Source organism: Heterodontus francisci, chromosome 17, assembly GCF_036365525.1.
Source record: "Heterodontus francisci isolate sHetFra1 chromosome 17, sHetFra1.hap1, whole genome shotgun sequence".
In the NCBI taxonomy this organism is placed as follows: domain Eukaryota; kingdom Metazoa; phylum Chordata; class Chondrichthyes; order Heterodontiformes; family Heterodontidae; genus Heterodontus; species Heterodontus francisci.
The window spans coordinates 40,523,773-40,547,634 of record NC_090387.1 but is presented as its reverse complement, the minus strand read 5'-3'; the positions used below and the strand labels follow the sequence as shown (position 1 = coordinate 40,547,634).

The 23,862-nt window shown below is 40.2% G+C and overlaps 1 protein-coding gene across 9 annotated transcripts in view; it reads left to right on the top strand.

The window, feature by feature from the left end:
- dpy19l3 (dpy-19 like C-mannosyltransferase 3) overlaps positions 1-23,377 on the top strand; it is a 120,183-nt gene extending 96,806 nt beyond the window's left edge. For all 9 annotated transcript variants that reach the window (XM_068049328.1, XM_068049325.1, XM_068049324.1 and 6 more), the window contains 4 exons: positions 5,967-6,049; positions 9,088-9,220; positions 12,903-13,061; positions 21,530-23,377. In XM_068049328.1, coding sequence (XP_067905429.1) covers positions 5,967-6,049; positions 9,088-9,220; positions 12,903-13,061; positions 21,530-21,703 — 549 coding nt within the window. In that variant the 3' untranslated portion in view covers positions 21,704-23,377. The remainder of the gene's footprint in view (positions 1-5,966; positions 6,050-9,087; positions 9,221-12,902; positions 13,062-21,529) is intronic.
- Positions 23,378-23,862: the final 485 nt, after the last annotated feature.

Sequence of the window (23,862 nt, the reverse complement as noted above, 5' to 3'; positions counted from 1 at the left end):
TCAGAAGATAGCTGCAGCATGGGTTCTGAAATCAGGTGTTGACCTTTTTTTCTTGTTGGGGCTAGCAGACCTGTGTTTGTAGTTTTATTTCAGACCTTATACCTTCCCCATGCTTTTCATATTCTAAGTTGAGTACACATTGTTTTGATCCAACTTTTCATTCACTCACTCAGATTTTTTATATAATTTAACAGGTTTCTGAAGGTATTCAACCTGTTAAATTCTTCTAGGTCACTGGACTGTCTGTTGTCTCTTTTCTTCCCCACTTCCTTGCTTTTCTTTTCTACATTTTACTAAAGCCTTCTTTATCTTTCATTTCCCAGTTTTGATGAAAGTTGCACACCTGAATTGTTATATTGTATTTTTACAGATGTTGATGGATCTGCTGTCTATTTTCTGTTTTTATTTAAGAGTTGTAGTTTTTTTTTAATTGTCTTTTCCAATTTGGACTGCATTTTTTATTCAATCATAGGCTGTGATGAGCCACCTTCTTGAACCGCTGCAATGTGCATGTAGTGTATTCTTATTTAAAGTTTCTGTAGCAGTTTGGTATAACTGAGTGGTTTGCTAGGCCATTTCAGAGGGCAGTTAAGAATCAACCACATTGCTGTGGGTTTGGGTCTGGTGTCACATGTAGGCCAGACCAGGTAGGAATGGCAGATTTCCTTCCCTGAAGGACATTAGTGAACCAGATGGATTTTTACGACAATCTGTTAATTTCATGATCATCATTACTGAGATTAGCTTTTTATTTTATTTATTTTATTTTAGAGATACAGCACTGAAACAGGCCCTTCGGTCCACCAAGTCTGTGCCGACCAACAACCTCCCATTTATACTAACCCTACAGTAATCCCATATTCCCTACCACCTCCCTACACTAGGGGAAATTTACAATGGCCAATTTACCTATCACCTGCCAGTCTTTGGCTGTGGGAGGAAACCGGAGTGCCCGGCGAAAACCCACTTTATTTTTTTTTAAATCTACATTCCCCTGTGGTGGGATTTGAACTCATGTCTCCAGAGCATTAGCCCAGGCCTCTGGATTACTGGTCCAGTGACATTACCATGATGTTACCGTTCCCATTTAAATGTTAATCAAAATGATCTCTTAATATGTTCTCCCTGTGGGAAATGTTTTGAGAAATGCACCAATATTTACTTTTTAGGTTTCTTATTTTCACATCCGTTCTTTTAGTTGCATTGATAGTGTTACATGACTCATTTTAAAGCAATTCGCACATTGTATAACATTTATTTAACATTAGTGAGTTACACTTTCTGCAAATGCCAAAGCTGAATCTGAGGTAACATGAAAATATTTGTTGGCGATAAGAGGACAAAATTGCATGATTCTGCAATTTCATAACTATTGAGTACTTAGAGCCTGTGCGTACATACCACAGATTTCTGAATAAGATAATGAAAATACTTTGTAAATGATTATCTTTTTTCACTTGACTTATAGAGGTCATTTTGTATACTGTACTTCTAACGTATGGGGCCTGATTTTAATTCACTCCGCCTGGCAGGAGCAGGACAACAGCACAGTTAAAATTGCCTCCTTAAACATATAGGCCTGTTCTTACTCCATTTCCACCCACCATCATCACCTTAACTGGTCTTTTTCTTTTAGAAAGCTATACGCCTGCCAGACACCAGCAAGGAGCATCATTTATCATCCAAATCGGGGTTCTATATGTTAGAGTCATAGAGTTTTACAGCACAGAAACAGGCCCTTCGGCCCAATGCGCCTGTGCCGACCATCAAGCGCCCATCCAATCTAATCCCATTTTCCTGCACTTGGCCCGTAACCTTGTATGCTATGGCATTTCAAGTGCTCATCTAAATACTTCTTGAATGTTGTGAGGGTTCCTGCCTCTACCACCCCTTCAGGCAGTGTGTTCCAGATTCCAACCACCCTCTGGGTGAAATTTTTTTTCTCAACTCCCATCTAAACCTCCTCTGCCCCTTACCTTAAATCTATGCCCCCTGGTTATTGACCCCTCCACTAAGGGAAAACGTTTCTTCCTTTCTATCCTATCATTGCCCCTCGTAATTTTGTATACCTCAATAAGGTCCCCCCTCAGCCTTCTCCGCTCCAAGGAAAACAACCCCAGCCTATTTAGTCTCTCTTCATAATTGAAATGCTCCAGCCCAGGCAACATGCTGGTGAATCTCCTCTGCACCCTCTCCAGTGCAATCACATCCTTCCTATAGTGTGGTGACCAGAACTGTACACTAATGTTATTATGACCCCACTCGGTAAATCTGTCAGTGAAGAGGTAGAAGCCCAAAAACATGAGTTTTATTATCTTTAGGGGGCCTGCTACCAAGGTTTTCCCCCTCCACCTTCCAACCATGCTACCCCGTTGAAAGCATGTATCAAATCTTCTTGAATGCCACTAAGTGGCAACCTGATCTTTGCCCGTAGACAGACAGCCAGCTGTCTATCTGCACTTTTTTGATTGGGCAGGTGACCAATGGGATATAAATGAGTCCCAGGTGTTATAATAGCTCCAGCATCAAAGCGATGTCATCAAGAAGGTTTGACAGTTTCCCACTCAAACCCACTCCCCCAAAAGCCCAGGTAAAATCCCCCCACCCATGGTATATCTATTTTTATTTTCTGTCCTGTGAGTTATTCTGTATATGTCAGTTTTAAACATTGTTAAGGCCACGTTGTGAGGCCTGCTAGTGGTTCCCACTGTTCAACTCTCACCTGACCGCAGCAAGTGTTTTTGTTATTAGGGTTTAACCTTATATTGTTTATTTGTCAAATAGACAGACAGCGGTAGGTTTTCTTATAGGTTTAAAACCAAAGATTAATTATTTAATGAGCAATATGCCTTATCCCGAAATTGTAGCAATTGTATCCACTCACGCATTCACTCACACACACATACGCACAAAAGGCAGATAGAGAGGAAAGGGGGTAAGTGGTTTTCAAGTGAGGTAGGGTTTCGGGGTTCACGGTTAACCTGTTGAACTCTCTCGGAAGTCAAATTCTCATTGGTTGATGGTCTGAGGTATTTGTAGGTTTCTCTGTTGGTTGAAAGTTCAGTTTGAAGACAGAGGATCACTTCCAATTCACTGCTGCGCAAGGTGAAAATGTAGAGTTCACAGCAGGGCGCCCTCCTTCTTGCCTTGTTGGGTTTTTTCCGAGCTCTTAACTAGACAAACTTTTGTTGATGCTTCTTTCTGGGTCTCTCTCTCTCTCTGCCTCGAAGGCTGCCTTTTTAAGGTAAAAAGTTTTATCACATCAGATTCTGGTAGGAGATGCTTTGGTCTGTCCCCCATGGTGATCACACAGTGGGCCAGGATGAGAATTATCGGTTATGTCGTTTCCACTTCATACCTTCTTTGTTTCACTAGAACCCATTCAATTCTGGCATGTTTCAGGAGGGGTGTAATTGACACCTCTCAACCTGGTTAAGTATCCTTTGTTCTAAACAGACAGTGTGGCAATGTTCGAATGTACATGAGGCCATCTTTAGCAGCATTGTCCATTGTTAAAAAAGGTAAAGTCACTTATTATAACTCTTCAGTTTGAGTCTCTTCAGTTTTTTTTAATCAACAGATTTTTCGTAAGCATGACACCATATTGAATGGTTTTGCATTTTACTGTGTCAGAAAACCAATTTAAGTGGGTAGAAGGCAGAAGACAACAGAATATCATGAGCTGTAGTCTGTTTGTTCAGGTGTCAGTGTCTGTGAAAAGAGATCACATGAAGAGTATATTGGGTGGCCCTGCATTTTATCATCTCTTTGTCTCATCTGATAAAAGGGATTTTATTTGAGCTACTCTGCAGACAAAGTTAAGTGAACACTACTTTCAGTTATTGCATGTGATTTAAGTTTTATGAGGTGCATTTATCAGCTGTTGGTTGCTGGTTGCAATGAGTGTTTTCAGGGGAATATTTTATGGTGTCAAACAGAAGAGATGCTGTTTCAGGTGTAGAGCTTAACAAGCAAAGTAACTGTTCCAAACCTGTGTTAATGGTTTGTTGTCAAATGCAATATTCTACTCCTGATCCATTCTGTGCATGACTGTAGGGACAGTGTATTTTTTCTGCCCAATACTAGTTCTGAAATGAATTAGAATATATGTCAGTGTTTAATTTCTAATTTTAGTTAATGGGAAAATAAATTACATAATTGATGCCTCATCTATGTTAGAGTACAAAATTTATATATTGTCATGCTGACAGAAGGAAAAATTATGAAGTATAAAATGAACTGACGAATTGAACTCAAAATAACACGTTTTGCTGCAAAACAAGAGGGAATAAGAGGTCAGGTGACCTCTCCTGTACTGCGAATACACACGGTAACTGCTGGAACCCGGAACAAATCATCATTTCTGGTCAAGTGTTGAAGAAAGCATTAGAGATGTAAATGGCCCATTCAATGTTAATAGCTACCTCTCTTCAACTAGTTGGGCTAACAATAACTTTGCAGACATGGAGACTCCAGACTCAAACTCAGGATATTGGGAGTGAAAAAAGCATCACTTTATCAAGATGGCATAGAGATGAGCAACATCCAAACCCATTGTCTAACAATGGCCACACCATCAAACACCATTTATAAAATAACAGGAGAGAAACTTGGGTCACCTGGCAGAAGCTAAGTCTCTGTGCAGAAAGCCAGAAGCCAAAAGGAAGAGAGATCCATCCCAGCAAGAAAGAGGACCCTGCCAGAATACCATCTTGAAAATATCTTGAGGCAGAGACGAAAGGTGACCTTGAAACTCTCTACCTGAGAAATTGTAACAGGGTATTTTTGCCATTGAACCATGACTGAGATTTAACCATAGACGTCTGCTACAAAGCATCTGTCCACCTGAAACTTTCCAAAGTTTGACATCAGCGAACGAGGAAAAAGGAAAACAGACCAGCACCATTTTTAAATCTCCCTCCCAGGGAAACAAACAACGTATCACAACAAACTCTTTTTTTAAAGCATCAGACCTAAATGCATGCTGTATTTTAATCTCTATCTTTTCTTGTGTGTGCATGTGTGTGTGAGAGAGAGAGTGAGGTTGTGAATATTTTCAGCTGCTGTTTAATAAACATTTACCTTTCTTTAAACCTATAAGATAAAGCGTCATTTGTCTATTGACCATTAAAATGCTCAAGAGTTAAAACACAATTCTAATAAAACACACTGTCTTTGGTCAGTTTGGAGGTGAAAAGAGGAAACCCTCCCTATCATTTCCCACCTGTCCATAACAATATAGATCACTCTGTTTGAACATGCAATTTTATGCTCTTTATCCTTTGTGTGTAGAGTTTCTTAATAAACCAGAGTTCCCCTTTTTGTTATTATAAAGGCTTGTAGAGTACATTATGGTTATAATTGTTTTAATGAGTAATTATGCAGCTGACACCCACATTCTGTCTATTGTAAATGTTGATTCGTTCATCTGCAATTTTAGGTCTGTTTTATCAAAGTAAATTGTAAGGGTATTCACAAGTGATGAATTATCTACTACAAGTTTATAACACTGCATTTTCCGAATTAAATTTGATATATTGCCTTGCATTAGGTGGGATTTTCTTAATTGTGTATCTGTGGTAAAAGTACTTAAAAAATTCATACCCATTAAAAAGGCACTATATGTTACCAATGTAGTGCATACAAATGAAATCCTGACTCATCTGAACTGACATTTATACTTAGACTTTTCCCAGTAAATGACCGCTAGGTCATTGGTACAGCAGCCAGTGGAGGCAGTGTGTATGAATCCATTTGCAGTGGTTTGTTTCACCTTGATCAAGCTTCAGTCCTCAATTAACCCCTCTCTCTCGTCAGATAGCAACATTCCCAAAGGTGGCGGATTTATCCTTGGTTACCGTATCTACTATCCTTTAGCTGGAGGGTACTTGCTCTCAGGCTAGTAAGGTGGGAAATGTGAACAGAAACATTATATTTGTTCAACATTTGGTCTCTTGTTCTTCTAGTTCTGGCCAAAGATAATGGCTGAACTGTCAGATCTGAGGGAATTTTATGACCCTGATACAGTTGAATTAATGAACTGGATCAAGTAAGTTAAATAATTTTCTACTTTCAAAATGGCATTTGAATTTTTAACTTTAAAATTGTGCTAAATTTCTTATCCATAACAAATTGAAACAAGTCATTTTTGCTTTTAAGTTAGTTCTTAAGTTTATTGGTTTGAGTTTTCCAGATTAAGACAACAGTCCATGAAATACTGTCTAGGGCGCTGGCAGAAGCTGTATCCAGCAGTGTGTGGTGTGTTCCAGTACAACTTTAGAAAAATCTGCAAATTTTTGTGCAGGAGTGTGAATGGAGTATGTTTGTTATCAGAAATAGTGATTTTCAGCAGTTGGGTTTGCAGACTTTTGGTAGGATTTAGAAATAGTGGCTGGATTTTTACGGCCCCCTACGCGAGCTGTCTGATGGCGGGGGGGTGGGGGCTGTAAAGTTGAGTGGGAGGCAGGGGGTACTATTCCTGATGCCTTCCCGCTGCAATTTTATGCGAGGCGAAGGCGGTGAGGAACGGCCTGCCCGCTTCAGGCCAATTAAGGCCCTTAAGTGGCCCATTAACTGCCACTTAATTGTATTTTACCAGCGGCAGCCAGCAGCAAAGGCCCCTAGAATGCTGCCAGGATGTCTTGCAGGCTTGGGGGGGTGGGGTTGCCTTCATGATAGGGCACCCTGTGCCCCACAGAGGGTCCCCCCCACAGCCCACCTGCCCCCACTACACATTCCCCCCTACCCCCGCCCCCCAACCGACCCCCCCCCCCCCCCCACCCCATTTGCCTCACCGGGGCACGGCCAGTTTGTCCCCGGTGAGGCTGCAAAAACTTACCTTGGTTCTGGGGCCATCGTCCCTTTTGCTTCTGTTGGCTGGGTGCGGTCCCAGAAGTGGTCACCGCACCCAGTGGCACTGCTAGGACTAAGAGGTGCCGGCCCGCTGATTGGCCGGCAGCTCCATTAGGCAGGACTTCCTACCTCAACGAGATGGAAATCCCCCCCCCCAAGGCCAATTTAGGGTCTGGGGAGCAAAAAAATCCCAGCGTGGCTCCCCAGGTCCGGCAGAGACGGGCTCGCCATTGACTTTTCGGCAGGTAGGCGGGGCCTGCCGCCCATTGTAAATTTCTGGCCAGTGTTGGAAGACTGGAGGGTTGCTGATAAAGAATCTACAAAGAGGGAGAAATGGATAAACAGGTTACTCTGTCAGCCTAAAATTAGTACTGGGTAAGCTTCAAGAGTATAAAACTAGTACTCAATTGGAAAGATATGGGTTTATTAAGAACAGCTAGCACCAATTTGTAAAACACAACTTGCCTCTGACAACTTTATTCGGAAAAACAATGATCGTTGTGTATATGAGTTTTCACAGATGTTTGTTGAGATGCCAGTTAGCAGGCTTGTCGGTAAAATGAAGATGCATTGTATTAAAGGGAACATGACAGCAATGGAGATGAAGTTGGATAAAGACAGAAAAAGAGAATCAAGTTTATTGGACAAGAGAATTGTAAAAAATTGATATCCCTAAGCAGTCCGTGTTGGGACCATGCTCTTCTCGATAGGGACACAATTTCAAAATTTGCGGAAACACAAAAATAGAGAGCGTGATTAGCTACGAAGTGGGCTGCAAGCAACTGCAAGAGAACATAGAAATGTTAGTAGAATGGGAAAATAGATATCAGAAAAAAATTAATTTGAAGTGATATATTTTAGAAGGAAGAATAAGGAAAGGAAATATACATTAAGCAACTTGGAGGTTCAGATACACAAATCTTCAAAAGTGGGAAGACAAATTTAAAAAAAGCAACATGGGACACTAAGTTGTATAAATAGGGGCATAGAGTACAAATTAAAGAGGTAATGCTAAACCTCTACAAATCATTGGTTATGCCATTGTTACAATGTTACGTCTTGTTTTGGATGGCATGCTTAAATATCTCATCACTTTAGAGACAGGATATAAAAGAAATTTACTAAGATGATACAAGGGATAAGAAGCTTTACTTATCAGGTTGTTTTCTTATCATTATACTCTGCTCTTGGAGAATAGCATAAAGTAATTTGCAGTCTGACGGGCCACAATATGAATGTGTTTCAATGGCCATAAGCCTCATTGTATCAGCCTATAGGATGGTTACTCCTATAGGGCAGGTGGGTTCTACAGGCTCGCACAATCCATATGATGATGGAGGGCCATCAACACCCACTCAATGCGAACATACCTCTGGATGTCAACCCAAAATTCAGAGCCAGAGACTCGGTCTCCACTCGCTGGAAATGACTACTGCTGAGTATGAACCAGCTCCTTCTGACTCAGGTGGGATTGCTACCACTGACCCAGTTATCAGGTGCAACTAGAAAAACTGTGACTCATTGCTTAGACAAAGATTGAGATCTGATAGAGGTGTTCAAAGTTATAGGAGGATTTGATAGATAAATAAGGAGAAACTGTTTTCACTGTTGTCAGTAACTAGAGGGGATGAATTTAAACATCTGAATACTGAGAGAGGCATGAGCAAATTAGGGATAATTATGGAGGATTGGGGCAACCAACAGTCTTGCGTATGGCGATCGTCACCAATAACATAATTGCAGCAAATTCTTGGGCATCGTCCCGTTAGTTTTATTCTTTCATCCTCCTAGAGCAATTCCTTTGCCTTTTAATATCTATTATACCTAAAATAATGTACGTGCGTTCTTTCTCCGTAGTGACATTTCTGAATTGTCTATTGCTCAGTTTCACCGTCTCCAGTTGGTGCCAATTTATCAGATACAAAGTACACTGATGTTCCAATATACAGGCAACCTCATCATTAGAAACTCCTGAGTATTGCATTTCCTATTATGCTTCCAATTTTTGAAGTTTGAGTTTTGATAATGGCACTTTTAGTGGTATCAGGGAGGTGTTTCTTGCTTAAATAAAAGCAAAATACTGCAGATGTTTCTTGCTGCCAGTTTGTTAGAAGAGTTTGACTTAATTAATGTTTCTCTTTTTTTAATTATGCTAACAAACATATTGACCTATAAAGCAACCTGTGTATCAGTGTTTAATATATTATTAATTTGTTTTCCTTTCTCTCCCCACAGATTAAAAACTTCTAAAAATGCAGTGTTTGCTGGAAGTATGCAGTTATTAGCAGGGGTCAAGCTGTGTACTGGGAGAACCATAACTAATCACCCTCATTATGAAGATAAAAAGTTAAGAGAAAGAACAAAACAGGTATGCATCGCCAGCAGACAATAGATCAGATTGCATCCTTGTAACAATGGAGGGTTAATTCCTGGAGCAGGGTCTGTTTCCTTATTTCAGATCCATTTTTTGGCTTCTGCTGTACTCAAAACTGATTTAGGTAATGGGTGAGCCTATGTGTTTACTGGAACAGCAACATTGGGAGCCTGTGTATCAAACCTACCTGTGGCAAACTGAGAGATGCCTGATTTGTGAATGATTACTGCCTGTAACTTAGGTCACAGGAGCTGCTCAAGAGAAAAATGCAGATTGAATTAACAAGTGAATGTCCTTGAAGCCAAAAAATGTCATACAAAAGTGAGAATATCACCTAATAGATGAGGGGAGAACAGTCTTTTAAACAGAGTTGTCAGCACATTTTTAGTAATGGTGTATGGACTTGTGAAATTTTCTAACAATGCCCATTTGAACTATGAAAAACACAGCAGTTGCAAGTCTAGCTTTTGCCCTTCCTATTATCAAGAATGGGCATTTTACACTTTATAGTAATCCGATGAAGTAGTAGTGGTTACAGATCTGTCACTAGTGTAAGTAATTTGAGACAGTGAGGATGACTTTCAACTGCTGCATGTCCTGTTTACAAGGAGTACACCATTTGGAAATGGCAGGAAGGCAAAGGCTTCCCTTGAACAGCGCATCATGATACCCTGTAAATGGACACCCAGCATTGCTACCCATTGAAAATGCATGCATATGCAAATCGATGTCCTACAACAGTTTAGGACTCCTTTTGAAATGTCCAAGTCCATATAGGCTGAGTGGTGCTCATTTGCACCAGGCAGTGAGTGACCTAACCAGTGGTCCTGAAAGGAACCACTATAAAACAGCTTGGAATATTTTTGAGGGGAAGTTTTTATTGGGCCAGGAAGAGCAGCAACAGCAATACAGTGGCTTGCTGCCAATTGCTGGTTAAGGCCTCTCCCCATAATGTACCTCCCATCTCTTTTTAGTGCCTGGCTCAACTTGCAAATGGAGCCACCAGATTTTCAGCCCCCTGGTTTGAAAGCTGCATGCAAACATTCATTAGGCACAGGGCAGCTTGCTAACTGTATTCTAATGAGGTCCATATCTGAAACTGATTCCGGCCTCCTGCTTAAGGGTTTGATTGGATGCAGCAGATGCAACACTGACTTTATGCCCATTTTGAGTGTATGTTTAAAATTTCCCCCAAAGGGGGCTTAATAGAATTTTTTCCAAAGTAGCATTTGACATCACTAAATTAAATATGTCTGGTGACTAAACTGGGATGAGGAATGCCCAGTAAAGGTAAGTTACTTGGATTTCCAAAAGGTATTTGATAAAGTTTTGCATCTGGGCTTTGAGTGAAAAAGTACATGGAATAAATGATAAATAAACTAGCTAGTCTAGAAATTGTATTGGCAATAGAAAGCAGGTGATGATAAGAGGCCTAACAGATAATGTCTGTTGATAGTCTGCAAAGGTCTGTGCTGTAACACTTACTGATTACATGATTGATAAGCAATTGATATATGGAGGAGAGTACTTCTAGTAATGTGGCTTTTTGATGCTAAGCTGTGTAGCTAGATCACTAATGTTGAACAGATTGACAGCTTTCGAGACAAATTAAGCGGATGGCCTAAAGAATAACAGATGGAATGTACTGTGGTTAAATGTAAGGAAATATGAAACATTTGTACATGTGGGTGATGTGTACTTTGGCAAAGGAAAATGAAAAAGATTTGCATATGGTTCCTCACTGAAAGTATCTGGTCAATTAAAGCATTATTAATAAGGCATATAAGATATTAAAGGCAGTGCACCTCAAAGTTGTTCAATTTTAAGCAAGAATATGTTATCTCCCCTATATAACTCATTGTTGTCAATTCTGAAATATTGTAAGCCTCTTTGTGTGCTGTACCTTGAAAGAACAGCATTTGCAGAAGAGCAAATATTTCGGGGGGTTGGGAGCTGGAGGAGACTACAGAGATAGGGAGGGACAAGGCCATGGAGGGATTTGAAAACCGGGATAAGAATTTTAAATCAAGGCATTGCTTAGTTCAGTGAGCACAGGAGTGATGGGTGAATGTAACTTGGCAAAAGTTAGGATACAGGCAGCAGAGCTTTGGGTAAGCTCAAGTTAATGGAGGGTAGAACATGGGAGGCGACAGAATACTCCAGTCTCGAGGTAAATAAAGCATGGTTGTGGGTATCAGCAGCAGATGAGTTGAGGCAGGGGCAGAGTCAGATGATAATATAGAGGTGGAAGTAGGCAGTCTTAGTGGTGGCATGGATATATATGATGGAAGCTCATCCTGGAATCAAATATGACCCCAAGCTTGCGAACGGTCAGGTTCAGCCTCAGACAGTTGCCAGGAAGAGGAATGTAGTTTGTAGCGGGGACCGAAGATAATGGCTTCAGTCTTCCCGATATTTCATTGGAGGAAAGTTTTGCTCGTCCAGTACTGGATGTCAGATAAGTAGTCTGAAAATTCAGAGACAGTGGAGGGGTTGAGGGAGATGACGTAGACGTATAGCTGAGTATCATGAGCATGCATGTAGAAACTGACGCTGTATTTTTGGATGATGACACCAAAAGGCAGCATGTTGATGTGAAATAGGAAGCTGGCAAAGCATAGATCCTTAGGGGCACCAGAGATAACAGTGCGGGAGTGGGAAGAGAAGCCATTGCAGGTGATTCTCTGGCTATGACTGAATAGATAAGAATGGAACCAAGCAAGTGTGGTCCTACCCAGCTGGACTCTGGTGGAGAGAAGGTGGAGGACGATGGCATGGTCTATGGTATTAAAGGTCGAGAAGGATGAAAAGGATAGTTTACCTTTGTCGCAGTTACATAGGATGTAATTTGTGACTTTGGTAAGAGCCATTTAAATACTGCAGCAGGGGTGAAAATCTGTTTGGAAGGATTCAAACATGGAGTTCCAGGAAAGATGAGCACGGATTTGGGAAGTAGTAACACATTCCAGGACCTTGGAGAGGAAAGGGAGGTTGGAGATGGTGGTAATTTGCAAAGACGGAGGAGTCAAGGGTTGTTTTATTGATGAGAGGGATGATGACAACAGATTTTAAGGAGAGAAAGATATTGGGTGGTCAGCAGTTTTGTGGAAATAGGTTCTAGGGAGGAGCAGGTGGATCTCATGGACAAGATGAGCTTGGAGAGGGCATGAGACATGATAGAAGAGAAACTAGAGAAAGATGCAAGTTCAGGACTGGGGCAGGGCAGAAACCTTAGAGAGAGGTTGGTCAGATGGGCTAGATGAAGTGAGGAAAGTGGTAAGGTAACTGATCAGATGTTCTCAATCTTAGTGATGAATAAGTCCATGAGCTCCTTGCAGTTGTTGGAGGTGAGGCTGCAGGAGCCAGGGCCGAGGGGTTTAAGAAGATGGTTTGCAGAAGAGAAAAGGGGATTATCTTATGCAGGTTTAAGTATTCAGGTAGGAATGTACGATTAGTGTTCTGGAATCATCTTTAATAGTTATTTGGGAATTTGAATTTAATTTTTTGAAACTTCCATTTGTAGCCATTCAGGCCTGTCAGCAGATTAAATAGGAGAGAAGAATCCCAGATGGTATGTGCTGAGTGCAGTTAGTTAGAAGGAACCAAGTGGCCTTTAGTCATTCTGTGCTTTAAGTTTCTGTTGCGTTGACACTGCTTGTGCTGTCCTCCTCTGCAGATCTATCAGATTTACTCCAGGCGTTCCCCTGAAGAGGTGTACAGTATCCTCAGATTGTATGGAACAGACTACATTATCCTGGAGGACAGTATTTGTTATGAAAGAAGGCACAGCAGAGGCTGTCGTTTGAGAGACCTGCTTGATACCGCAAATGGTCATGTAAGTATCATTTGTTCAGTCTTGTCTGCTAAAAGGCACCTTTCAAAAAAAAAAATTGACATGATTTGTTAGATTTCAGTTAGTAGCTTTAAATAATATCTATCAAGTCCTACTTGATAACTAACACATTAAGAATAATTTCACCTTATGATGGTAGATCAGCTTGTGATTCTAGGCAATGGCTGGGATCTTCTGGTTCAGAGCTCCAAGGCTGGGGTTATGGTCTGGAGCCTGAAGTTTACAAGTAATTGATCTCAGAATTTGCTAGTGGCTACATTGCCTAGATTTATACACACAATACTTGAGCTGTGCTTTAATGGGACAGTTCAAATTAGCAGTTAATCATCACAACTCTGTCCAGACTCTAGACTGTTTGGTGCATAGATTGCTATCATTAGCAAATTTCATATTGCATGTTACAAGAGGCAGTTTCCTCTGAAATACTTAACACTCCAAACAGGCATTGCCCCCTTACCCTTTATCAGTGTTTTGTTCTTCCTATTGCCAAGTCAGTTATCTATTTAGATAGCTAATTTGCCATTAAAGATTAAGATTCATTGAGTTAAAGTCCACACATCTGGTTTCCTGAAAATCCAAATAAATTGTATTTGGTAGATTCTCACCATCCAGTAGTTCAGTTATCCCCTTGCATAACTTGTTGATGATGCAAGTGCAGATTTAATAGCTTTGACAATATACAGTCAGTTATGATCATGGTGCCAGTGTGCTGATCTTTTGCAGTTTTTTTTTAAAGAAGTCAACACGAAGGGCTAAAATCCAAGAAGTGCAGAGAAATTTGTCTTTCAAACAAGTGAAAGAAGGAAGATTTTAATATTCCCATCAAAAGCGTGGAGATCAAGATGTAGTGAGATACCTATTTTACTGCAAAATGAGTGGGCATTGTATGCACTGAGAATGTGCAATCTGAAAAAAGCTGACAAATGTAGAATTAAATGATCAGCAAAAGAGAGAATGAGTAGCACTTGGTGATGAGTGGATGATGTTGAGAACTTTAAATAGTGGGGAGGAGGGTTCATGTGAGGGGAGATTTGGAAAGGACAAGGCAATAGTGCAGGGTAGTGATATTGGTAATGAAAACCAGAGTGTAGGGACAGAGCATACAAACATAAAAGTACACCAGCAAATAGTGTCAGACTATAGAAAAATGGTAAAAAGACAGAATTAAAGACTCTTTATCTGAATGCAAGCAGAATTTGTAACAGGATGGATGAATTGATAGCAGAAATAGAAATAAATGGGTTTGATATGATAGCCATTACAGAGATGTGGCTGCAGAGTGATCAAGGTTGGAAACTGAATATTCAAGGGTATTTGACATTTTGGAAGGATAGGAAGAAAGGAAAAGGAGGTGGAGTAGTTCTGTTAATAGAGGATGGGATCAGTACAGTAGTGAGAAATGATGTTGGCTTGGAAGATTGAGATGTAGAATCAGTTTGGGTGGAATAAGAAATAGCAAGGGAAAGAAGTCACTGACCAGCTAACAGTAACCACACTGTAGGACAGAGCATAAATCAAGAAATAAGGTGGGCTTGTAAGAAAGGTACTGCAATAATCATGGGCAATTTTAATCTTCATATCAATGAGGCAAATCAAATTTGTAAAGATAGCCTTGAGGATGAGTACATAGAGTGTATTCCGAATAGTTTCTTAGAACAATACATTCTGCAACCAACCTGGGAGCAGGCTATTTTAGACCTGGTAATGTGTAATGAGACAAGATTAACTAATGATCTCGTAGTAAAGGATTCTCTCGGCAACAGGGCTCATAACATGATAGAATTTCACATTAAGTTTGAGGATGAGAAACTTGGGTCTGAAACCAGTGTCTTAAACTTAAATAAAGGCAATTACAAAGGTATGAAGAGAGAGTTGGCTACAGTGGACTGGGAAAATAGATTAAAAGGTAACACGGTAGATAAGCAGTGGCAGACATATAAGAAGATATTTAATAACTCTCAACAAAGGTATAAAGGTAGGAATAAACAGGTCTTTTTCCGAATGGCAGGCAGTGACTAGTGGGGTACCGCAGGGATCGGTGCTAGGACCCTAGTTATTCACAATATATATTAATGATTTAGATGAGGGAACTAAATATAATATCTCCAAATTTGCAGGTGACACAAAACTGGGTGAGAGGCTGAGTTGTGAGGAGGATGCAGAGAGGCTTCAGGGTGATTTAGACAAGTTAAGTGAGTGGGCAGATGCATGGCAGATGCAGTATAATGTGGATAAATGTGACGTTATCCACTTTGGTAGCAAAAACAGTAAGGCAGATTATTATCTGAACGGCTATAAACTGAGAGAGGGGAATATGCAACGAGATCTGGGTGTTCTCGTACACCAGTCGCTGAAGTGAAGCATGCAGGTGCAACAGGCGGTAAAAAAGGCCTTCATAGCGAGAGGATTCGAGTACAGGAGCAGGGATGTCTTGCTGCAATTATACAGGGCCTTGGTGAGGCCACATCTGGAATATTGTGTGCAGTTTTGATCTCCTTATCTGAGGAAGGATGTTCTTGCTATTGAGGGAGTGCAGCAAAGGTTTACCAGACTGCTTCTTGGGATGGCGGGACTGACATATGAGAAGAGATTGAGTCGGTTAGGATTATATTCGCTGGAGTTCAGAAGAGTGAGGGGGGATCTCATAGAAACTTATAAAATTCTAACAGGACTTGACAGGGTAGATGCAGGAAGGATGTTCCCAATGGTGGGGGAGTCCAGAACCAGGGGTCATAGTCTAAGGATGCGGGGTAAACCTTTCAGGACTGAGATGAGGAGAAATTACTTCACCCAGAGAGTGGTGAGCCTGTGGCGTTCACGACCACAGAAAGCAGTTGAGGCCAAAACATTGTATGTTTTCAAGAAGGAGTTAGATATAGCTCTTGGGGCGAAAGGGATCAAAGGATATGGGGAGAAAGTGGGAACAGGTTACTGAGTTGGATGGTCAGCCATGATCATAATGAATGATGGAGCAGGCTCGAAGGGCCGAATGGCCTACTCCTGCTCCTATTTTCTATGTTTCTATGTATATACCATTAAGAAAAAAAGACTCTACAAGAAGGATGCACCATCCGTGGCTAACTAAGGAAGTTAAGGATGGTATCAAATTGAAAGAAAAGGTGTACAATGCTGCAAAGATGAATGGTGGACCAGAAGATTGGGAAAATTTTAGAAACCAGCAACAGATGACTATAAAAAAAAAGAGGGATTAGAATATGAGAGTAAACTAGCAAGAAATATTAAAACAGAAAGAGAGTAGCTAAAGTAAATGTTGGTCCCCTAGAGAATGAGACTCAGGAATTAATAATGGGAAACAAGGAAATGGCAGAGACTTTGAGGAAATATTTTGCATCTTTCTTCACGGAAGAAGACAAAAAATATCCCAAGAATAGTAAAAAATCAAGGGGTAAAAGGGAGGAACTTAAAACAATCAATATCACTAGAGAAAAAGTACTAAGAAAACTAATGGGACTAAAGGCTGACAAGTCCCTTGGACCTGATGGCCTGCATTCTAGAATTTTAAAAGAAATGGCTGTAGAGATAGTAGATACATTGGTTGTAATCTTCCAAAATTTCCTAGATTCTGGAAAGGTTCCAGCAGATTGGGAAAAGCACAAATGTAACACCACTATTCAAGGGAGTGTTATGACAAGGTGAGAAAGAGGTCTAGGGTTCCCTTTCAGCCTTCAGCTGATCTTGCTGTAGCAGTGTTTAATTTTTAAACACACCGTGTTTTTAGTTCCCCCTTGCTGAATCCTTGTTCACCGCTTTCCAATTATAAGGCAAAGAAACCAGCACACACACACACAGGTTTTCTTAGGTTTAAAGAAGAAAGATTGAAATTTATTAAACTTAAACTCTAATTCGGTTGACGTCTATGGATACACAACACGCCCACGCTAACATGCATACACGATACACGCATGCAAATAGAGACAGAAAAGAGCAGCAGAAAAATAATGTGAAAAAGATTTGTTGTTACGGTTCTTGCTTTTCATTGGGGCCCAGTATTCTTCTTAAACCTTGTTCACTGTAGGAGACTTTTCTCTCTTGGGGTTCATGTGTCTTCAGTGGGTTTTCGAGTTCAGTGAGAAAGAGATGGGAACAGACAGGAGAGGCTTTAGTGAGCCAGCCAGGGAAGGTCTTTTCAATCCAGGAGCAAACAGCTTTCTGCAGACACTCAATTCAAACTGTACAATTCCCGAAAAAAACCCAGACTGCCAAGCAGGTTAGTCATGTGATAAACTGATTTGACCACATCTGTTTGTGGATTGTATTGGAGCAGGGGATAGCTCCTTTGTTCCAAACAATGTCTGTTATTTTGCAAAAATGTCTTTCCAACCAGGGGCCTGGCAACCCCTTGTCACAGGCCTTCTATTCTTCCTGGCAACAATTTGAAATTTAATGTCCATGTAGTGAGATTAATGTGCCTCATGCTTGGCAGGTGGGGGCCTGCATGACAGGAAGGAGACAGAAAGTGGGAAATTATAGGCCAGTTAACCTAACATCTGTTACTGGGAAAATGCTGGAATCCATTATTATAGAAGTAGTAGCAGAACATTTAGAAAATCATAAAACAATCAACCAGAGTCAATATGGTTTTGTGAAAGGAAAATCATGTTTAACAAACTTATTAGAGTCCTTTGAGGATGTAACAAGCAGGGTGGATAAAGGGGAACCAGTAGATGTAGTGTATTTGAATTTCCAAAGGCATTCGATAAGGTACCACATAAAAGGTTACTGCACAAGAAAAGAGCTCATAGTGTTGGGGGTGATATATTTGCATGGATAGAGGACTGTTTAACTAACTGAAAACAGAGAGTCGGGATAAATAGATCATTTTCAGGTTGGCAAACTGTAACTAGTGGATGCCACAGCAATCAGTGCTAGGCCCTCAACTATTTACAATTTATATTGATGACTTGGATGAAGGGATTGAGTGTATTGTAGCCAAATTTGCTGATGATACAAAGATAGGAAAGCAAGTTGTGAGGAGGACACAAAGTGTCTGCGAAGGGATGTAGATAGGTTAAGTGAGTGGTCAACAATTTAGCGGATGGATTATAATGTGGGAAAATGTGAGAGTCATACGAACATATGAATTAGGAGCAGAAGTAGGCCATTCAGCCCCTCAAGCCTGCCCCACCATTCAGTAAGATCATGGCTGATATGTTTGTGTCTTGAATTCCACACTCCCATCTATCCCAGATAACTTTTTATTCCCTTGCAGAACAAGAATCTATCTACCTCCTCCTTAAAAATATCCAGTGATCCCGCCTCCACCACCTTCTGAGGCAGAGAGTTCCAAAGTCGCACAACCCTCATAGAAAACATTTCTCATCTATGCCCTAAAAGGGCGACCCCTAATTTTAAAACTGTGCCCCCTCGTTATGGACTCACCCACAAGAGAAAACATCCTTTCCACATCCACCATTCAGGATCTTATATACTTCAATCAAGTCTCCCCTCACTCTTCTAAACTCCAGTGAAAATAAACCCAGTCTGTCCAATCTTTCCTCATAAGACAACCTGCTCATTCCAGGTATCAATCTAGTAAACCTCCTCTGAACCGCCTCCAATGCATTTACATCCTTCCTTTAAATAAGGAGATCAAAACTGCACACTGTATTCTAGATGTAGTCTCACCGATGTCCTGTATAACTGAAGCATAACATCCTTACTTTTATTTTCAATTCCTCTCGTAATAAAGGATAGCATTCCATTAGCCTTCTTTATGACTTGCTGTACCTGCATACTAACTTTTTGTGACTCATGCACTAGAACACCTGGATCCCTCTCCAGCTTGGAATTCTGCAGTCGTTCTCCATTTAAGTAATACTCTGCTTTTTTATTCTTCCTGCCAAAGTGAACAACTTCACACTCTCCCACATTATACTCCATCTGCCAGATTTTTGCCCACTCAACCTAACTATATTGGTCTGCAACCTCATGTCCTCTTCACAGCATACTTTCCTACCTATCTTTGTGTCATCTGCAAATTTCGCTACCATGTAATCGCTCCCCTCATCTAAGTAATTGATATGAATTGTAAAAACTTGAGGCCCTGGCACAAACCCCTGCGGGACTCCACTCGTCACATCCTGCCACTCAGGAAAGGACCCAGCCAGGCAATCTTTTATCCATGTTAATATGTTTCCCCCCACACCATGAGCTCCTACATTGCGCAGTAACCTTTCATGTGGCACCTTGTCAAATGCCTTCTGGAAATCCAAGTACGTGAACAGGTTCCCCTTTGTCCACAGCGCATGTTACTCCTTCAAAGAACTCCAATAAATTGGTTAAACATAATTTCCCTTTCACAAAACCATGCTGACTATTCCCGATTACCTTGAATTTTTCCAAGTACTCATCTATAGCCTCCTTAATGATCGATCCTAACACCTTCCCCACGACGGACATCAAACTAACTGGCCTATAGTTACCTGTTTTCTGCACCCCCCCACCGCCCCCCCCCCCACCACACCTTTCTTGAATAGAGGGGGTTATATTTGCTTATTTCCAGTCTGATGGAATTTTCTAGAATCTAGCGAATTTTGAAAAATTAACACCAATGCTTCTACTACCTCAGTAGTCACCTCTTTTAAGACTCTTGGATGAAGTCCATCAGGACCCGGGGACTTGTCAGCCCGCAGCTCCATCAGTTTGCTCAGTACTGCTTCCCTGGTGACAGTAATTTCACCAAGTTCCTCTCTTCCTTCCACCTCCTGATTTAAAGCTATTACTGGAATGTCTTTTGTATCCTCTATAGTGAAGTCAGACAACTAAAGATGACTTGAACTATAACTTTCAAATTGATGGATTATTTCATAGTTCACTGCAGATTCTATGACTTTGGAAAGTGCCGTTGTAAGGACAAAATTGGAAAGGTACCCCTTTCGTAGGGATAGGATGAACACGAGCAAATTTCTAAAGAGAAGGGAAGATGGTTTAGGATTAAAAGACTGAAGAGATGGCAAATGACAGGCCAAGTTTGAAGGTGCACAGTACATAACCCTTAATTCATAGTATGAAACATCTAATTGACATTACAGTGATAAAACTAAACGTTAATCATAAAACAGAATAGAGGGGTTACTTTCCCAGATGATTAAAATTAGAGAAGGTGAGCCAAAAAGATCAGCTTTTTCTGTGCAAGAGTTGGTATTTGAACCATTAAGTCAGAAGCGGGTAAAACAGGCGATTCACAAAAGTTTTGAGAAATAGTCTTGACAAATGACTCCTAGAGGGACAGAGGGATAATAAGTCAATAACCACAGAAAGTTCATGTTCAATATTCCTTTCTTGTATAACCATACTTATAGTATGTAGTAGTATTCAAAGAATCTTGTGCTGCATGTAGCTGAAACATGGGGCAGAATTATGCAGAGGCAGCAGAAATCCCACCGGGACCGAAAGCAGGGTGTGGGGGGGCGGGCGCAGCTTCAGCAGACAGGACCTGGAGTGCCATTTTGCTGGTGGCAGTCAATTAAGTGGCTGCCACTGGTGCTGTTGGCCTATTAAGGATGACGGCACGCCCTCAAGAGTTGCCAGCCCAATCAGAGGCCCGGCAGCTCAGCAGCAACACCAAGAGAGGTGGCCATTGCTGGGGCTGCCCCTAGAGGATGAGGGCGCATCGCTAGCCATGTGCCTTCAAAGTCAAGTAACTGAGGTCTGGGGCACTAGGTCCAGTCAGGCAGGACCCAATGAGGAGTGGGGTGAGTGTTGCTGAGAACAGATGGCACCATTACCGCCAGGGGGCCCCTCCATGGGCCAAAACATTCCCAAAAAAGAGACCCCCCCCCCCTCACTGGAGCCAGCTGGAAGACCACCAGTGTTTATCTGGCGGTCTCCCATCCCGCACCAGCAAAGGCAGGAAGAGGCCCTTAATTGGCCAGTTAATTGACTCAATTGGGCTCCAGGTGGGTGGGCTGTCTGCCACCTTTCCCGCTGCTGGCAAAATGGTATGTCAGTGGGAAAATATTGGCACCCCCTTCCCCTGACACCTTCCCACGATGTTTTGACAGCCTTCCTGCCTCCCAGCCTGTCCCCAAATGGCTGATAAAATTCAGCCCTTATTGTCTTCATGGGATGGTATTGTGTTTCTGGTGTGTGATTTTTTTCTCCTTGTACCAATAAATTGATTCAGCTCATCCACAGTAATTAGTAACAGAACTGTCCTTAAATGAAACTGCAACACAGAGACTGATCGTACTTCAATTTCAAGGACTAGAAAAACTTGATTTACGCTACTGTTTATTTGGTAATGAAACTTCAGGGTCATGTGTAATAAGTAATTGTACAAGACTAGGTTCTATCTGAAATATCTTGAATAATCACTATCAACCTTATTGTGAACATTAAAAATTTTTATTTTGAAAACCTTTTATACTTTTGTACTGTGAAAATATAAGTTTTGGGGAATTTTAACTGTAAAATTATACATTTTCCAGATGATGGACGGTTCTGGAGCAAATGATCCTGATTTGAAGCCTTCTCCTTATCCACGCTTTTGTGATGAAATCAAATCTAATGCACCACCCTATACCATTTATTTCTCACGTGTGTTTAAAAACAAAACTTTCCATGTTTACAAACTGAAGAAAAAGAAGGACAAACCTTATTAATAAGTTTCTGCAACCATTCATTATTACATTCCAAAAAAAAGGTGTCAGTTTTAACAGTAGAAAATACAAGCTATATTTATGAAAGAGTCTAGCCTTGTACTTGAGATTGAAAGCTTTTTTCCTGCTGAATCCAGAATTAATTATCATCGCTCATGTTTCAGTCCAAAATGTGATATCCAGTTCAAGTCCAATCTCATTTAAATGTTTTGCTCGTTCAAGCAATGTACTTTTCTCTTACATTTCTATTCATTTCACTTAATTTGTTGGAACAAGATTTTCACTTAACACATACAAACTGTTTTTTCATGTTATATCCTAGAAATTGCAAGTTTTTCTATTAAACACCACTACATAGTTTCTTTTAATCAATTTTTTTTTTTGGTCATCTTGACTTAGAACTCGTGGCAGTATTTATTTGAATTGCTAATAAATACTGTCATTGGAGACCCAGTTCTTACAGTATTGATTTTTTTTTACTGTAGAGTTTATCTGCATAATCACATATTTGTATGCTTCGTGCGTCTTGTGTAATACGGTACAGTTTTTATTTTGCTTTCATTTATGTTACCGTTCGTGCAGAACAAGCTACTATGCTTTCAGTTAGTGGCTGTGATTAGCAGATTATTGATATTGTAAATTATCTTAAAATTATAAGTAACACCTTGACACCTCTATTCAAATAGTGCCAAATTAGATGATTAGGTTTGTTGGGCAGTATTATAGTGTAAGAAATATTTTTATTATGGTGCTGTTCCACAGTTTGGGCCTTTTGTGCATTTTAAAATTACTGAATTAATGGACCACTTCAGCTGACAATGAGGGAAATTTTAGCCTATAGAGCAATGCCTTATAATGTCTCTTCAATGTGTCTATATATTGACAAGTCTCTGAATTGATGATTGTAAGTCATTGCTTTGTCCATTTCAGTGAAACGTGATGTTGCGTTCAATTTTTATTTAGACTGAATGTAAAATTGTAAAAGATTTTCTGTAATGGGAATTTCTGGAGACAGTAATTGTAGTCTTTTGCATGATTAAGATCATTGCATATAAGGTCAACTGAATACTGGCAACAACTAAGAAGAATAACACTACTGAAATGTGGGTGTAATAATGTTGCTACTGCTGTGGCAAGATACAGTGGTAACTAGTTTTCTTAATTTTTTTTTGTCACTGCCTTCTGCTATTCCTCCCAACCAACCAGTTAACCCCTGATCCTATGCTGTCCTTTCAATCATGAGGGCAGAGTAACCCAGTGTATTATTCTGTTGATGGTGTATCTTTACTGACACAAGATAAGATACACATTGAACATTGCAGGGGTTCAAGCTTTTTTCTTTTTCTAGTCAAGGGCCTGCCATAATAATAGATCTTATGTCACAATAACACTTAAAATATTCCAGTTGGTACATGGCTGTTTGTACTGAAAAAAATTATAGTTTTTTTTCTTTAAATAGTGATAGATTTTTGTTAACATTGTGTGGCAACATTGCAATTTAACAATGCCACTCATATCACTACTGAATTCTCCATTTTAAAAAATGTTTTATTATTGTCTGTATCCACTTTGTTACAGCACATATATATTTTGAAATGGACCTACTGTGGGTTGAGCCGTTTCATTCCACAACATTGTTTGGCATGAATTTTTGGAAATAAACAATCATTCAATTAATATATTCATATGGATATTGTCATTTGTTCACAGAATGTAGCTTTCATTATAAATACCTTGAGCAGTTTTCTAAAATTGAAATTGTATAGGAAATTTTAAACTTACTGGATTCTGTGTTCCTTTTAACTGAATCTTTAATGATCTTTTGTGTAGATGTGCACCTCTGTACTCACAGAGTTTAGTCTCACTGCTGTCACATGGAACTATTGATAAAGTAAGTGATCTAAATATGAGTAGTTAGTATAAATTCTTTGTACTCAGAAGGCTTTTATATCATAGGTGTTAATTTTCCTTTCAGGAGATCTCCTAGTGAGTTAGCTATTACAGATGATTTTGTTTGTGTTTATAATTGTTTTCAGTGACAAGCTAGACTTGTGACCTTTCAAGGTTTTCCTTTTTTGAGAAAAGATCATTTCTACTGTAAATATGTATGCACATTATAGCATTGTGTATTCACTTTCATTTAATAAGCTTACTTAATCAAA